Here is an 18708-nt window from a genome sequence, read left to right as displayed (position 1 = left end):
ATTAATATTGTTTGTTGACAAATTACAGTTCTCAAAGTACAGTTTATCTGCTGTGAAAGCTGCCATTGCATTTTTTGCGTAGCTGCTGTACTTAAATATTAAAATCTATCTAGTGATCATTTCTCAGCTCTCTCTGCTTTTACAGCTGCTGTGGCAGTTCAGTTCCAGCACACTGCTAATGTTTACATTCCCTTGTAAGCAACAATTAGTAAACAAAAGATCAGATATCACATCTTTGTATTGGGGCCAGAAGATGCCCACTGAAAAAGAAAAGGCTGTGTTAACTATTTGAACACTGTTCTGCTACCATTTTTTTTCTTGTGGTAATAGGTTTTATGGTGTAAATAATCTTTTAGAGCAAATAGAAAATGTTGAGTTTCATACCACTTTAAGAAGAAAAAAATATGCCAACCTCCATTGCTCCATATCCCTCTCACTTAAGGTTCCCTTAAAGGGAACCCAAGGTCACAGGCATATGGAGGCTGCCATATTTCTTTTCTTGTAAACAATGCCAGTTGCCTGGCAGCCCTGTTGATCTTCTGGCATAAGTAGTGTCTGAGTCAAAACCCTGGAACAAGCATATGGTAATCCAGTCAAATCTGAGTCAGAGTACCTGGTCTGCTGCATGCTTGTTCGGAGTCTATAGCTAAAAGAATTAGAGACACAGGATCAGGGGGACTGCCAGGCAAGTGACATTGTTTAAAATGTAATAATAAATATGGCAGCCACCAAATCCCTCTCACCTCGGGTTCCCTTTAAAATTAAATATGTTTTAGATTCTGCTCATTGAAAAATATGCCTGAGCAGAAGCTTCAAAATCCTGTTTGGCAAGTGGAAGAGGAAGGAAAAAAAATCCTCCTCATTCAGCAAATTGCTACTCGTAATCTGTAAGGTCAGAAGAAGCTGAGCTGCGACCATGGAGTCAGATCTCAGCGCTGATGATTCTGAGAAGATTGAAGATGACTTTAAATATTCAGGTAAGAATCAAAATCTATAGATGGGTAACCACAATCAAATGGTGAAGGACCACCAAGTAAATTTGGTAGTGTGCCAAGACCCCTGTATCTCAAGGGGTACACAAGTCTGCATGGCACACATGGGTCGGCACCACTTAAAGTAGTTATTATTATTTAGTATTTATATAGCGCCAACATCTTGTGCAGCGCTATACAGAGTATATAGTTTATTCACTTAACTGTCCCTCAGAGGAGCTCACAATCTAATCCCTACCAGAGTCATATGTCTATGTATGTATCGTGTGATGTATGTATCATAGTCTAGAGCAAATTTAGGGGTAGCCAATTAACTTACCTGTATGATTTGGGAGGAAACCGGAGTGTCCGGAGAAAACCCACACAGACACAGGGAGGACATACAAACTCCATGCACTCGGACCCAGCACTGCAAGGCAAAAATGCTAACCACTATGCCACCATGCTACCCTAGTTATAGCTCTTTTATTCCATCAGAAAAACAGGCAGCTGCCGACCCATTCGTTGCATACTGATAGGTAGACAGACGTCGAATCATTTAAATATTTAGCATTTGTGTATCTCATCTTCTTTGAGCTAGGCAAACACTGCTAGATATTTTTATTATAATGGGCTAATTAAGATTTCGAGAATTTTTGCATAATTTTTGTAATTACGATTGCGATCATACTGGAGAAATCGTAATCATGCAAAATACGGTAACATTTTGCATAATTAGGATCGTACATACATTTTTCATAATTTCAATCATTTTTGTAATTATGATGATTTTTCATGCTGAAATTTTCGTAATTACGAGTATTTTTCGGGATTTATTTTTGTGTAAAACACAAAATTACGATTTCATGTTACTGGTATGTTATCCATAACTTTTCCATAACTATCCATAACTGTTATCCATAATTTTCTTTTTTCACACAAAATTATGAGTAACACGAAATTATGATTTAACCAATTTAAATTACTACACAAAATTAGGAATAGCAAAATTGCAAATTAAGAATTTTCGGATAACTACAGTTACAATTTTGTGTCGTAATTATTAAAAAGTGAAACATCACTAATTTTTATGGATTACAAATTAAGTTTGATGTGAATACATAAAAGGAACAAAAATCTGCTGAGATCTTATCTAATATGGAGTGGTGCAAGGTGATAAGCAGGTAAACGAATGAAATCAGGTAGATCTTTATTTAATCATTAACCACATTTCATAGCCCTTGAGGTGCGTACACACGCACTACGGCCGCCAACGGCGGGGCCTTCAGACCCTCTTGCTGGGCAGACTTTCAGCCGACAGTAGTGCGAGTGTACGCACTGTCGGCGGACTGATAAGGCTGTTCCTGAACGATCCGAGCGTTGGCTCCGTTGGCGGCCATAGTGCGTGTGTACGCACCTATACTCCGTACTGGTAATTTGTGTCACCCTCGTAATAAGCTCGTTTTCAGATAGAAAATCTGCACTTTGATTTAGCAAAACCAGTTGACGTTCCTGCTTACCTAAACAATGAATGTCCAGCCTCTTCTCTTTTCATTGTTTTAGGTTAGAATTTATCACTAACTGTGGTTTTAAAGATACCAATGCCTTTAAAGCAAACCTGAAGTGAAAATAAACTTATGAGATAATAAATTGTATTTGTAGTACGGCTAAGAAATAGAACATTAGTAGCAAAGAAAAGAGTCTCATATTGTTTTCCACTGCAGGAAGAGTTAAAAAACGTCAGTAGTTATCTATGCAAAAGAGCTTCTCTAAGCTTCAGTCCTGTTTTCTGAAGCACTTAAAGTGTACCTGAGAAAATATACATACCTGGAGCTTCCTCCCCTCCAGGCTTATCGATCCCACGCTGTTCTCCTCCGCCTCCTCGTTTGTACGCAACTGGCCCTGGTAAGTCGTCCGGTCAGGGCCAGTTGGTGCAGGTGCAGTCCAGTCAAACGTGCTGCCCTGTCTCGCGCCCATCGCCGGGAGTGTTCTGCGTCTGCGCAGTAGTCCCGGTGACGGGAGTGAGACGGAGCGCAGTTGGCCTTGGACCGAAGGTCTTTCTGGGGCCAATTGCGGACAAACTTGAACTCGGAGAAGAACACCGTGGGAAGGAGGGGGTTGGAGGAAGCCCCAGGTATGTATACTTTATATATAAGTCCCCATCTCAGGTTTACTTTAAACAGCCAAGAAATAGTGAGAGACAGCTTGAGATAAGGTTTCACTGTAGGAAAGTTCAAAGGGTCGTTAGCTCTGCTTTGTTTTATAGCTTAAATCTGTACTGTGAAAATCTTACATAAATAAACGTACCAGCCTGTTTGTTGTCTTCTCCTAACCCCCTCTGTGACATTTTCACTGCTCCCCGCTGCTTTCTTGGTGATCAAATCACTGTTATATTCATTGTTTTTGTAAACAATGAAGATGGCCACCAAACAGGAAATACATCATCAGAGCAGGTGCCAGTTTGCAGTGGCTCCTCTCAAGCTTGACTTGACTGCTGCTCCCACTTGTTGCCTTAGCTCCTTGTCTGGGCTCTGCACTGATCTTTCTGCACTCACAGCTGTTCACAAGGTCACAGCCCCGTGAGAGTTGCACACACGCTGGCTGTGAGTAGAGACCTTGCCTGTGACTCGTAAACACAGCACAGAGGAGAGCATAGGGGGGCGTGGAGGGGCGTGCGTAACTTCTCCCTATCAGAGCAGAGGCAGTGCATTCCTCTCTGGGTCGACAAAGCTTGACAAAGAGAAGAAGATTAGTTATATTACAGAGACAGTGCAACTAGAAAAGGCTGCAGTAATCCAGACCACATTAGAACAGGTATAGGAACTTATAGGATAGAAGAAATAAGACTGAAGTTTTTTGTTACAGAGTCTCTTTAAAAGACAGAATGTGGTTTTAAAACTGAAACTGTAACAGTATGATGCAATGTTATAAAAAAAAAAAAAGAAAAAAAAAGAAAAAGCTATATAGCTCAAAAAAAAAAAAAAAAAAAAAGAGAAATCATATGAAATCAATAGGCTGGCATCCAATTCGCATGTGAGGAAAAAAACATGGCATGCAGCAAAAATTTGCATCATGCATACTACTATAGTTGTGCTGGCATGACTAGATTCAGGTGCGTCTAGCATCGGTGGAAACATACTCTTAAAGTTTCTTGCAAGCCAAAAGTGACAATAGGTGGAGCAATACATCCTGGCAGATCACTGAAAAGTAAGCTAGCAACGTCATGTGACACTTGCACATTCTTCAGATATCTGTCCAAAATAATCGGGAATGGGCATGAGCTCTAATTATTGCCAAAAGTCATTTTTTTGCAGTCCAAAGCCTACCTAATACTGATATCTGATGGCCCAATAAATACTACCTAATACTAGCTACATCACTGCATTAGACTGTAGGATAGCGGCTATTTGTAACCTTTCACCATTTTGAACACAGTATTAGTATTAGTAATCCATACCTCCCAACTGTCCCGATTTGCTTGGAAATGTTCCAGGTAGAGAGATATGGTCCCGTGCCCAGTGCAACACCCTCTATGGCTTGGAACGTGCCCCTCCCCAACCTGTGCCCTCATCCTGAGTATACGCTTGGAATTTCTTCTTTGCCGGAGTCCAGCGATATCCAAGATCCTATCACCTCCTATCACTGCTCAGCTCTCCCTGTAGTGCCTGGCATCTCCCTCTTCTCACATCACTAGGGGGGTAAGCTTAGCAGTGTATATTCTGCAATATATGCTTGTGGGGGTGGTGGGGGGGAGGGGGAGTTGAGTTTAGGACACCAATACCTCTATGGGAGGGAAGGGAAAAAACACTAGACCACCAGTGAAGCATTATTGGGGAAACCACTAGACCACCAGGTAAGCTTGTTGGGGGAAGAGGGAAACCACTAGATAGACCACCAGTAAACTTTGGGGGGAGGGAAGGGGGAAACCACTAGACCACCAGGGAAGCTTTATTGGGGAGGGGGGAAACCACTAGACACCAGGGAAGCTTGTTTGTGGGCGCGTCACATGTAAAGTTGGGGTGTGGCTAGAAGTGTGTCATGAGTGAGGTTTTAGTGTCCCTTTTTCCTGGCTCCAAAAGTTGGTAGGTATTGTTATACTACTTGAAGAATTTAAACGTTCTGTTTTAAAGCAGTAGGATTAGCCATACTATGCCAGGAAAAAAAACACATGTATAAGTAGATACAGTAAATACTTGATCTACTTACATAACACATGTATTGTACTGTCCATGTTTTGATTTCAGTGACTGTTATATAGTAAATGAAGATAATTATGTTCCTGGTGGGAACCATGTCTTTTGCCCACAGTTTGAGTCTAAATACTGATGTAATTTCTTCCCTTAACTTTTTTCTTTTCTCCTCCAATCTCTGAGTCACCTCAGCCTTGCGTGTAAACATAAGTGAGCAGAGGATCATGTTGCAGCTAGGCAGGGAAATAAAGGGAAGATGAGGAATATATTATAGATAAAAAGAACCCCCAGCATGCAGCTGAATGGCAATGGCTATTAAAGGGCCAGTGCTCCTAAGGTATGTGATAACTCCAAACCACAACAGCAGAAAAAAAATTGAATGCAGGATTAGCATCTTTATCACTTAATACACTCAGACCAGATGAAATTTGATTTTTATGGTGACAATCCCACTTTAATCAATTTACTATTTTGTGCTTTCATTTCAGCCAGTGGATGGCCAAATTATTACAGGAAGAAAACGGAATGGATTTTCTATGGACTGCTGGCATTGTTGTACACACTGATCCTGGCCCTATTCATTATGGTCTTAAACAGATGTAAGAATTTACAATTTATCATGTTACAGTATTGATTTGTGAAATGCAGGGCTCTTTTTATTTCCTTTTTGTACTTTCATAGTTCAGCACAGATTAGGCAGAGAAATTGTTTAGCCAAGAGATAACAATCAGAGATAAATCTAGCAGTGCATTGCTTTGATGTGAGCCCTTGAAAAGCTGCCTAGGCAGAAATTGGTGTCAGTTCAGCAGAAGAATAGACACATTCGGGAAATTGAAACTTAAGATTTTCAAATATAATGAACACTATTCCTAACACTAAATAAATATTACATTTCATCCAGGCTACATGCAAAAAAGAAAAAGAAAAGAAAACAGTCCTATTTCGCTGACCTGAAACACAGTCTGCCATATAACTGCTTAATACCAGAGTTTTGCAGCAAACAGATGCTGTTACTGGATACACTGTGACTTGCTCACATTGCCATGGCTCCATTGTCGCGCGCGTACGTAGTGGCGTAGCTACAGACCTCGGTGCCCTGATGCGGAATTGGACCCGGGTCCCACACCCTAAAATAAATAGCCAGGTATAGGCGCCTCCAGTATAGGTAGCCAGGAATAAAGGCCCCCAGTTTTGTTAGCCAGGTATAGGTGCTCCAGTATAGGTAAACCAGTGATAGGTGGTCCCAGTATAGGTAGCTAGGAACAGGTGCCTCAGTATAGGTAGCCAGGAATAGGTGCCTCAGTATAGGTAGCCAGGCATAGGTGCCTCAGTACCTCAGTATAGGTAACAAGGAATAGATGCTCACAGTATAGATAGCAAGAAATAGGTGCCTTAGCATAGGGGGCCAGAGATAGGTGTTCCAAGTATAGATAGCCAGGAATAGGTGCCCCAGTATAGGTAGACAGGAATAGGTGCCCCAGTATAGGTAGCCAGTGATAGGTGTCCCAGTATAGGGGGAATTAAAAGGGAATAGGAGTGCAGCTAAGGCTAGACAGGTACTGGTGGTAGGGGATTCAATTATTAGGCACACAGATAGGGTAATCTGTCGAAGAAACCGTGAATGCCGTACAGTCTGTTGTCTCCCGGGTGCCCGGCTTCGGCATGTAGTGGAAAGAATTCAATTGACAGATTATTGGGTAGGGCTGGGAAAGACCCGGCTGTCATGGTACACATTGGCACCAATGACAAAGTTAATGGGAGATGGAAGGTCCTCAAAAATGATTTTCAGATACTTGGAGATAAACTTAAAACAGGGACCTCAAAGGTGGTGTTTTCTGAAATACTGCCAGTGCCACATGCTACATCTGAGAGACAGAGCGAGCTTAGGGAGATCAATAAGTGGCTGAGAGATTGGTGTAGGAAGGAGGGGTTTGGGTTCCTGGAGAACTGGGCAGACTTTGCAGTCGGCTACAGGTTCTACAGCAGGGATGGGCTGCACCTTAATGGGGAGGGTGCAGCTGCATTGGGAGAGAAGATGGCTAAACGGTTGGAGGAGATTTTAAACTAGGATCTGGGGGGAGGCGGGAGGGTAAAGCCTCAATATGTAGACAAGATAAGGTAAAAAGACAGTGGGAGCCTAACATTATGGGGGGTGGAGACGGGGGTGGGGGCAGTGTAAAGAGTAAAGGTAGCCATACACTGGTCGATTTGCCATCAGATTCGACCAACAGATAGATGCCTCTCTGATCGAATCTAATCAGAGAGGGATCGTATGGCTACCTTTACTGCAAACAGATTGTGAACCGATTTCAGCCTGAAACCGTTCACAATCTGTGGGGGTGGTGCTGCCGCCGCTCCCCCCCCCCCCCCGCATACATTACCTGCTCCGCCGGCGCGACTGCCCCCGGTCACCGCTGCTCCGTCTCCGCGCTGGTCTGGTCTCCGGCATGCTTCACTTCTTCCTGAGAGCGCCCTCTACTGTTTAAACTTCCTGCCGGGCAGGAGGAAGTGAAGCATGCCGGACCCGGAGACCAGAGCGGAGACGGAGAAGCGGTGACCGGGGGCAGTCGCGCCGGTGGAGCAGGTAATGTATTCGGGCTCTATTGCGTCGGTCGTCGGGCACTCGAACGCCGCTAGCGGCGCGCTCCCTACCCGCGGGCGATCGACGGTAATTTTCCGCACGGAGCGATCGACGGGATTGGAGGGGATAGATCGAAATTCAGCGTGTAGCGGGAACGATGTGACAGCAGATTCAATCCCAGTGATCGAATCTGCTGTCGATCGGCGGGGAATCGGCCTAGTGTATGGCCAGCTTAAGGAGGTTGGTAAAACTTCAAGTAGCCCATTTCATGTAACCAAAATTGGAAAATGTGGTGGTAAAAATATAAAGTGCATGGTAAAGAATGCTAGGAGCCTTGCAAATAAAATCAACGAACTAGAATTCATTCTGATTGACAAAGGCTATGACATTGTGGGAATAACCGAGACATGGATGGGTGAAAGCCATGACTGGATAGCTAATTTAGAGGGATACAATGCGTTTAGGAAGGATAGAACAGGGAAAAAAGGTGGAGGGGTTTGTCTCTTTGTTAAGAATTCTTTTACAGCTGCCCTGAACGATGATATGGAAAAAAATTGTGAAGATGTGGAGTCCGTTTGGGTAAATTTTCATAAAGGTTGCCAATTGCTTATTGGGGTATGCTACAGGCCACCACATATTCATGAAGGTGCAGAACTGCAATTACTACAGCAGATTTAAAAAGCTGCAAGTAAAAATGAGGTCATAGTTATGGGTGACTTCAACTTTCCAGCCATTGACTGGAGTATTGTGGCTACCCATTCTGGTAAAAGCAGCAAATTTTTGGCATCACTACAGGACAGTTACTTGACTCAAATCGTAACGGAACCAACTAGGGGGAATGCGTTACTGGATTTGATCATTTCTAATAGACCAGATAATGTATCCAATGTGCAGGTTCAAGAACATTTGGGAAATAGTGATCACAACATGATAACGTTTGATCTGGTGACTGATAGGCCACGGGGCAGCGGGACCACTAAAACTATGAATTTTAGAAAAGCAAAGTTCAATCAACTAAGTTTGGTGAACTGGGATAATGTACTACAAGGGGAGAACACTGAAGGGAAATGGCAAGCTTTTAAACTTATTCTCAATCAATATTGTAGTATGTATATCCCATATGGAAACAAAATGTCTAGGAATAAAAAAAGGTCTATGGATGAATAGAAAGTTTAGAGATAAAATGAAGAGGAAAAAGAATGCCTATAAGGTCCTAAAACAGGAGGGGACCGAGGCTGCATTAAGCAATTATAAAGAGTGCAATAAAAGTTGTAAAAAAGAAATTAGGCTGGCAAAGATTGAAGCTGAAAATCAAATCGCTAGGGATATCAAATCTAACCCAAAGAAGTTTTACAAGTACATCAACTCTGAAAAAAGAAAGGTTGACTGTATTGGACTCCTAAAGCATGAGGGTGGGAACTCAATGGTGGATGACCAAGGTAAGGCAGAGTTATTAAATGCTTTCTTTGCTTCTGTCTTCACAAGGGAAACATCACTGTTGCAAATTACAGATGCAGAAGAGTCTCAATCTTCCAACTGTAATATTAAATACTTAACGCAGGAAGAAGTGAAGGCAAGGCTAAATAAATTAAAAATAGACAAGGCACCTGGCCTGGATGGCATGCATCCTCGGGTCCTAAGGGAATTAAGTTTAAGTTTAATTATAGATAAACCCCTTTATCTAATCTTTTGTGACCCTCTTTCAACTGGCAGAGTCCCAGTGGATTGGCGTACAGCCCACGTTTTCCCATTATTTAAGAAGGGCAAAAAATCAGATCCAGGAAATTATAGACCTGTATGCAAACTATTTGAGGGGTTACTAAGAGATACTATACATGACTTCATAGTAGAAAATAATCTTATTTCTCAGCATCAACATGGGTTTACTAAAGACAGGTCCTGTTTGACTAACATGCTCAGCTTTTATGGGGTAGTGAATGCTAATGTGGATATTGGGAATGCTGTAGATGTGATATACTTAAACTTTGCAAATGTGTAACAAACGTTGGAGAGGCAGCCGCGGTGAACAGCGCTACCACCACAGCTGCCTCCAGCTCCCTGTCTAGCAATGTATCCGTGCCTCAGGCGTCTAGCATGCCGAGGATGGGTCTGTCAGTTGCACATAGGGTTTCTTTGTCACGCGCACAGACAGGACCGTTATGCGGCGAGGAGGCGTGTCAGCTGACCGGCCGGTCGGCTGACGTCAGAGGAGACGCTCGCCGCTCCTCATCGGCTGATAGGAGGGGGCGGGCCAGAAGGGTCTCCTGTGCTTTAAAAGCCTAGCTGAATCACTCGCAACTTGTCTGCTGTTGCGAATACTTGGTGTTAGCACTCAGACCCTTAGATAGTTCCGGTGTGCTTTGATCCGGGAGGAAACCGGGGATTTCACACAAGATAGGAATTGTTTGATAGCCTTAAAGATTATACATTACTGTGTTATTATTGTGCATGACTCTGGCTCGTTCTGACTACTCTTCTGCTCAGTGATTCTGTACCTCTGCCCATCTGATCTTGCTGCCGACTCTGCCTGTTTATACCTTCCAGTCTCTGCCTTCCGATTTTGTACTGCATCTGTCTGTCTGTTGCCAAACCCAATCTGTCTGACCACTCTACTCTCACCAGAGGGCCCTTGACTCTGGTGAGGGGCACTGTACTGTTAGTACCCACCAGCTCCTCTGGTGAGGTATTGCTAAACCTATCAGTACTAATGCTGCACCAATCACTCATTGCTATTTGTTGTCACCTCAGCTTCTGATATACCAGTATTATAGGTGATTCTGCAGATCACCATATAATCACGTATACATCTGCATTATAGGTGATACTGCAGATCACCTTATAATCAGAATTCTGCTCTTTGCTGACACAAATCGTTACAAAAGGCCTTCGTCACTGTTCCTCACAAAAGTCTGGTGCAAAAGTTGAGGATGCAAGGACTGGGAAAGAGTCTGTGTGAATAGATATGGAACTGGCTAATGGACAGAAAACAAAGAGTTGCGGTCAATGGATCATACTCAAAATGGGTGACTGTTAGCAGTGGGGTCCCACAGGGGTCTGTACTGGGTCCAGTGCTCTTCAATGTATTTATTAATGACCTAGTAGATGCAGTAGTAAGCAATGTTGCTATTTTTGCAGGTGATACAAAATTGTGCAGAATCATCAACTCTCAGGAAGATAGGGACATATTGCAACAGGATCTGAATAGGATAGCTATATGGGCACATAAATGGCAGATGAATTTCAATGTTGAAAAATGTAAAGTCATGCATTTTGGTCGTGCCAATTGTCTAGCACCATACAAAATAAATGGGATACAGTTGGGGACATCAAACTTGCAGAAGGACTTAGGAGTACTCATCGACAACAAGTTAAATAATCGTACTCAATGCCAAGCCGCTGCCGCTAAAGCTAACAAAATTTTGGGATGCATTAAAAGGGAAATAAAAACTCGAGATGCTAGCATAATATTGCCCCTGTTTAACTCTCTAGTAAGGCCACATCTGGAATATGGAATTCAGTTCTGGGCACCACATTACAGGAAAGATATTGCAGTTTTAGAGCAGGTGCAGAGACGAGCAACAAAATTTATATGTGGGATGGAAGGTCTCACTTACTAAGAAAGGTTAGATAAACTGGGTTTATTTAGTCTAGAGAAAAGTTTTAGAGGGGATCTAATTAACATGTATAAATACATCAGAGGGCAATATAAAAGCTTGGCAGATGAGCTTTTTGTCCCTAGGCCTTCTCAAATGATCTGCGCATGGAGGAAAAACGCTTTAGACATTTATTTAGGAAAGGGTTCTTTACTGTAAGAGTGATTAAGATGTGGAATGCATTGCCACAGGAAGAAGTTATGTCAAATTCTATACCTGCATTTAAAGGGGGCTTAGATGCTTTCCTTGCGTTGAAAGACATCCATGGCTACAATTACTAGGTAATGCCCAATGTTGTTGATCCAGGGTTTTTTATCTGATTGCCATCTGGAGTCGGGAAGGATTTTTTTCCCTTTTGGGGCTAATTGGACCATGCCTTGTAAGGGTTTTTCGCCTTCCTCTAGATCAACAGGGATATGCGAGGGAGTAGGCTGCTGTTGTACTTTGTTCTCTGGTTGAACTTGATGGACGTATGCCTTTTTTCAACCCAAATAACTATGTAACTATGTATAGATAGTCAGGAATAGATGCCCCAGTATATGTAGCCAGGAGTAGATGCCTCAGTACACGCACCAGCAGCCACTGAGAGGACATCAATTACTCACTTCCCCTCGATCCAAGCGCTGCATCTACTTACTTCTTCCTGTTCATTGCATTCCATCTCACAGTAACAGAGCCCCTAGGGGGCACTGATTGGCCAGGCAGCGCTTGGGGTCTGGGGAGGGGGCGGCCGCATCGCGACGAATAGCGTCGGATCGGCGGGTAGCGGCGGCGATCGGATGCTACACGCAGCTAGCAAAGTGCAAAATTATGCAAATCGGCCCAGCGGGGCCTGAGCGGTGCCTCCCGGCGGCATAGCCCGTGCTCAGCACGGGCTTACCGCCAGGGAGGTTAAAGTAATCCTGAGCTGAAGTTCGGGTACGAAGTAAGAAATTACCCTGAAGAGAGGGAAGCCTCAGGATCCTATTGAGGCTTCCCTCTGTGGTCTGAAGCCACCCCATTGCTGAGCATGGCCTCCCACCACATCGGGGCTGCACCTCCTCTAGCTGTATCGTAGCCGCATGAGCATGTCTGCCCATGTGCAGTAGCACGGAGCCCATGGCTCCGGCTTACTGTGCATGCGCGGGCAGGCTAGCGCGGTTACTGTGCGGCCCATTGCAGGATGAGGAGCTACGTGGCCCTGATATGATTAGCAAAAATGTCTTGTTGCTAATCTTTGGGGAGGCCATGCTCAGCAATGAGGGACATCCAGGGGCGTAACAATAGACCCTGCAAGGGATGCCTCCGCACGGGGGCCCAGATGCCACAGGGGGCCCATGGGGGGAAAAGTTTGAGAGACTGATAGCTTAACCTGCTGAGCGGTCTGGACGAGCTCAGCTCGTCCAACACCGCCAGAGGCTGCCGCTCAGGCCCTGCTGGGCCGATTTCAATGAAATAAAAAGCAGCACACGCAGCCGGCACTTTGCCAGCCGCGTGTGCTGCTTGATCGCCGCTGCAGCGCGGCGATTCGCCGCGTGCAGCGGCGAAAGAGGGTCCCCCCAGCCGCCCGAACCCAGCGTAGCCGGAACAAACTGTTCCGGCCAGCGCTAAGGGCTGGATCGGAGGCGGCAGACGTCAGGAAGTCGGCTGACGTCCATGACGTCACTCCGCTCGTCGCTATGGCGACGATGTAAGCAAAACAAGGAAGGCCGCTCATTGCGGCCTTCCTTGTTTATTCTGGGCGCCGGAGGCGATCGGAAGAACGCCTCCGGAGCGCCCTCTAGTGGGCTTTCATGCAGCCAACTTTCAGTTGGCTGCATGAAATAGTTTTTTTTTTATTTAAAAAAAACCCTCCCGCAGCCACCCTGGCGATTTAATCAGAACGCCAGGGTGGTTAAAGCCTCATCTACACGCGTAGATGAGGCTCCGATGTGCCTAATCAATCGAGCCGCTGATGCGGCTTGATTAATAAGATCCGACAGGACGGATCTCCCCACCGCCGATTCCCTGCTCGCTCCCCGAGAGGGGACGATGGCAGGGAATCGAGCGGAAGATAAGCGGCGCCGGCGGGAACGAGCGGAGAATCGAATTCGGCGAGCGGGGACGCGCCGGGCACGTGGAAGAGGCAATCCGGCGGCTAATCGAGCCGCCGGATCGGAGCCTCATCTACCCGTGTAGATGAGACTTTAGGCATGGAGAAAAAAACGTATTCTGCTCTCACAGCATTGTTATATTGACTGCATGTGTCCACCACACAGATAACGAATCACACACACTTTGGAATTTGAACACTGTCCCTGCTCGCTAGGGTTCGTGTAAAAACATCTGTCTCACACTGCTGCAAAGTTCTAAAGACTTGATGTACAACTCTAAAACAAAAACATCACATTTTGAAAAAAAGTTCTAGACGTTACCTTTTCAGCAAAAGAGATCCTAGATTCTTATCACACAGGCTAAATGACCTTATGGCCTCTGAATACTTTTACAACTCAGTGTGGAGATTGAAGTCTTACTGTTGCTGCTTCATTGAGAGCTTGTTGTCTCACTTGGAGTCCAATTTCTGTTGTAACAACAGTATCAATCAGTGACATTCTGAATGTTTTGCCAAAGTTACAGTGAATACTATATCTTACGTTCAGCATGTCATTATTGTTCCTCCATATAGCATGTGCTCTCATGTAGTAAAATAATACGGCTGTGTGTGTATGTATGTACTGGGAACAGAGCTGCAATGAGGGACTTGTCGGCTGCAAGGGGCTGGAGGAAGCCCCGGGTAAGTAGAGCTAGGGGTAGCATAGATTGCCTGACGTTGCCTTTAAGTCTAAGTGTTTTTATCTGCATGGGGAAAACACATTGGTCCTCAGTATTCCTGTGCAGAAAGCGAGGAGGGTGGGGGGCCCCTTCCAAAGTTTCGCAGGGGGGCCCAGTGATGTCCAGTTATGCCCCTGGGGACATCAAAGCAGCGAGGTTAGCCTCGATAGGATCCTGAGGCTTTCCCCTCTTTAGGTAAGTATCTCATTTTGTACCCGAGCTTTGGCTCAGTTACACTTTAAAGAGAGTCTGAAGCGAGAATAAATCTCGCTTCAGACCTCATATATAGCAGAGGCACGTGTGCCCCTGCTAAACCGCCGCTATCGCGCCGCTAAACGGGGGTCCCTTCACCCCCAAATCCCCTCGGTGCAGCGGCGGAGCGCTTCCTGGTTGGGGCAGGGCTAACCGCTGCAGCCCTGCCCCACGTGCGTCTGTCAGCGCGTATCTCCGCCTCTCCCCCGCCCCTCTCAGTCTTCCTTCACTGAGAGGGGCGGGGGAGAGGCGGCGATGCGCCGCTGATAGATGCGACTGGAGGCAGGGCTGCAGCCGTTAGCCCTGCCTCCAAGAGCGACTAAGTCTGCGACCAAGTGTTGCAGTGGGGGGTTTGGGGGTGAAGGGACCCCCGTTTAGCGGCGCGATGGCGGCGGTTTAGCAGGGGCACACATGCCCCTGCTAACTATGAGCTCTGAAGCGAGATTTATTCTCGCTTCAGAGTCTCTTTAAGAAAAACAGAGATTGTAATGGATATGATCTGTGAACCAGCATTGCACAATATGTCCAGATTTAGATTTCAAGCCTCTATCTTTATATTTTGTATTTATTGTATTATGAATAAGTGGTAACTATGTTCCCCTTTCCGCAGCCACATCTGATTTTCAGACAGTCAGCAAGAAGGAAATCCAGGACTTCAATAGAACAGGTGAGGTGAATAAATGATTAAAGGAGAAAATCATTATTTAGGTGCCTATTAACGGTACAAGTTAAAGTGCTCAATCGTATTTTAATATACTTAATTAACCAGGAATATTTTCTTTTAATTAACAATCCCATGCCAATATCCATAGGTCCTTTAACATACCAATGGGAATCTTCCTCTGGTAAGGGACCAACTAACTTGTTATTCTTGCAAATAGCAAGCCCCCACCCTATGTAACAGGCATGGGCACCCGCTGCCCCCCCCCGTCCCCCCCAGCCAATGCATAGCACTCCCCCACTGGCATCCACAGCACCGCAGACACTCCCAGTGCACTCACTTATGCCAAATTGTCAACACTGCTGACCTCTGCCACTCTCCACCGACAATCCAACGCTAAACTACCGGGGGACCTCACAAATGCAGTTAAATTTGCTGCCAGGGTTTCCGATTGGTTATTGCACTAACCAATGGGATCCCTCCAATTTAAGGGATCCCAAGGCCAAGGCCGACCTAGGCCATGGCCTAGGGCACTACAGAAAGAAGGGCACCAAAGCAGCAGGCTAAACTGGTGCAGCATTTGCAAGCTTGAAAATGGTGCAATGCAGGGAGATCAGGCAAACGCCTGACCGCGGTACTCTGCTGCTAGCTGCCTGTGCAGCAGCCACCTTTCTCTCTGTGTACATTTGCATTGTGGCCGGTGGCTATGGACATTGGAGACGGAAAGGAAGAGGAAGCTTCCTCACTGTAGACGAGCGGAGAAGTGAGTGACACTGATGGCTGCTGCGGTGTGAAGGCGAGCTGGCTACCTATACTGAAAGGTGCTGGGGTGGGAAAAAGAGGGGTTAAAGAGTAACTGTCAGGCTAAAAAAGCTAATTTAAGGCTGGTTTCACAGTGGGACGTTACAGGCGCACGTTAAAGCAGCCTGTAACGCAGCCCACCGCACAGCAATGAAAAATCAATGGGCTGTTCACAGTGCCCACGTTGCGTTACTTAGTAACACTGCGCCATTAGACAACGTACTGCATGCAGTACTTTATGACTGCTTGCACATGCTCAGTAACGTTGGGGAGGAGCGGAGAGCGGCCAGGCACATGGCTAATTAATATTCACTGCACTCAGTGACGTGCAGTGTTTACTTCCTGAAGCGGCCGCTCTGTGCAGCGATTGGCCGGGCGGGACCACGTGATGCCGCATGCGTCCAAGAGTATGCATCACGGCCTCACGGACGCCAGAGTGAGCTGCACAACGCGGCTCACTCTAACGTCCACAGCAGAGAGCACCAGGCGTTGCGTTAGGGGCACGTTATGCGACCATAACTAAAACGCAACGTCCTGGTGTGAAACCAGCCTAAACCTCTATTCTCCTCTGTTAAACGGTTTAGAAGGAAGCCAAAAAGGCAATACTGAAGTTAAAAATCTCTTACTTTGTTGTTGGATTAATAGCAAGCCTCTTTATTCCCAAGCTCCTAAGGAGGCCGCAGGTCTTCAGGCCGCATGATACTGCAAAGCATTCTGGGGCTGCTTCTTCTCCCTGGTCCTCCCCTTCATTTGACTACCCCGCCCTAAGGCTGTTTTCACAGGGATTCATGTTACAGCAGCCTGTATCTTGCAGCCAAGCTCACAGCTCTGAAAAATCAAGTGCTGTTCACAGAGCACATGTTCTGTTAGAGTATACGGCACCAGTCCGGTATTGTTCCTAGCCACATGGCTAATAAATATTCACTGCACTTCTGTGTTGTCTGGATCATCAACCATTTAGGATCTTTGATCTGGATCTTTTTTGTGAGTCCAACCATCAGGAAGCAGGGTGAGGGAGGATATGACATCACAATTGGCTTCATACAAGACAGACAAACATGGAACTTGCCATGAGCTGTCAGGAGCATCAATCTCTGCAAATACTATATAAAAATTCTGTGAAATCCAAACGTGGACAGTGAAATGCATATGTAATGTAAGTACAGCCAATATTTTGCTACTGATATATGTGTTTTTTTCTCTGAGACCCTATACCTAACAGCTCCTCTTTAAAGTGAACCTTAAGCCAGAAAAAAAATGAGTTTTACTCACCTGGGGCTTCTACCAGCCCCCTGCAGCAGTCCTGTGCCCTCGCAGCTACTCACTCATCCTCTGGTCCCCCGCAGCCAGCTAGTTTAGTTTTTGCCGACAGGCCCGTCAGGTCTGGCCATGCGTAGCTTTTTCCGCATTCCCGACTGTAATTAGCGCTATTGCGGGCCGCATATCTATGCGTGCGTAATGCGGCAACGCGTATTTTTGTACGCGTTGCGGCCCGCAATAGCGCTAATTACAGTCGGGAATGCGGAAAAAGCTACGCATGGCCAGTCCTGACGGGCCTGTCGGCAAAAACGAAACTAGCTGGCAGCGGGGGACCAGAGGATGAGTGAGTGGCTGCGAGGGCACAGGACTGCTGCAGGGGGCTGGTAGAAGCCCCAGGTGAGTAAAACTCATTTTTTTTTCCTGGCTTAAGTGTCCCTTTTAAGGGAGTCATCTGGCTACCTATACTGGAGGGAAAGGAAGGAGGAGTCATCTGGCTACCTATACCGGGGAGTCATCAGGCTACCTATACGAGAGGGAAGGGGGAGGAGTCATCTGACTACCTATACCGGGGAGTCATCCGGCTACCTATACTGGAGGGAAGGGGGAGGAGTCTTCTTGCTACCTATACTGAAGGGGGGCGGCTGGTGTGTGTGTCTCTGCTCATTGCACAGCCTGCAAACATGCTATCAAATTGCTACAATATGCATGTCATTTTCCCACTGCATCTTTAAAATTATTTCTCAAAAACAAGGTTTTTTGTTTTTTTTTTGTTTTTTTTAATTACATGTACCGGCAAATGACGTATATAGCAAAATTGCTGTAATCCAACCCCCATTGGGTTTAAAAAATGTGAAAAAGAAAGATCTGTTGCCTGCCCATACACCACAGAACGATTCCCGATAGATTTCAGCCTAGCGATCCCGAAGCCTGTCTGGCCACCCCCAATTGTATAAAACGGGTTAAGCTTCTCTTTACAAACACTCATGGTAAACGTATTTTCTCTTCGCAGCCACTCAACTTTCCTTAGCGATGGACCAACTACAATCAGCCATTGAAAGTAAGACAAGTAATAGAGGAAAAGCATAAAATAACATAGACAATCACACATAGAAAGGTTCTTGCAAATGGTTCTTTGGTTAAAGGACATCCGAGGTAAAAATAAACTGATGAAAAAAACAATTGTATCAATCCTCAGTCTCCTAAAAATGAATGAAAAATGTTTTTAAGTTTTTACTGTTTCATTGTTTCTGCTCAATGACACCTTCATTGAAGTATGTCAGAGCTCAGATCTATGAGTTATTGACCCTTTTTTTTTATTTCACTTGTTTTTATTGAAAGTTTTACAGTGACAGAAGAATAAGTATACATCATAACATTGCATACAGGTAAATACAAACAGAAGAGTATCACAAGGGGTTGCACATATTATTGGAGAGGAGATTCTTTCGAAGCAGACATCCACATATAGTGCAGTATGATATCACCTTATCTAGTTTTCCAGACGATAGGGGGGATTACAGGGGAGCTTATGAATTATCTGCTTTGCTTC

General features: G+C 45.3%; 1 protein-coding gene across 2 annotated transcripts in view; it reads left to right on the top strand.

Annotated features, from left to right (window-relative positions):
* Positions 1–866: 866 nt before the first annotated feature.
* The window catches only part of LOC137561017 (hepatic lectin-like), a 35562-nt gene continuing 17720 nt past the window's right edge, over positions 867–18708 (top strand). The window contains exons 1-4 of one of the 2 annotated variants that reach the window (XM_068272227.1): positions 867–977; positions 5650–5760; positions 15048–15104; positions 18169–18216. In XM_068272227.1, coding sequence (XP_068128328.1) covers positions 917–977; positions 5650–5760; positions 15048–15104; positions 18169–18216 — 277 coding nt within the window. In that variant the 5' untranslated portion in view covers positions 867–916. The remainder of the gene's footprint in view (positions 978–5649; positions 5761–15047; positions 15105–18168; positions 18217–18708) is intronic. The other variant, XM_068272228.1, reaches the window with a different exon arrangement.

The sequence above is a fragment of the Hyperolius riggenbachi genome, chromosome 3 (genome assembly GCF_040937935.1).
Source record: "Hyperolius riggenbachi isolate aHypRig1 chromosome 3, aHypRig1.pri, whole genome shotgun sequence".
Lineage (NCBI taxonomy): Eukaryota > Metazoa > Chordata > Amphibia > Anura > Hyperoliidae > Hyperolius > Hyperolius riggenbachi.
This window is presented reverse-complemented; position numbering and strand designations above follow the sequence as displayed.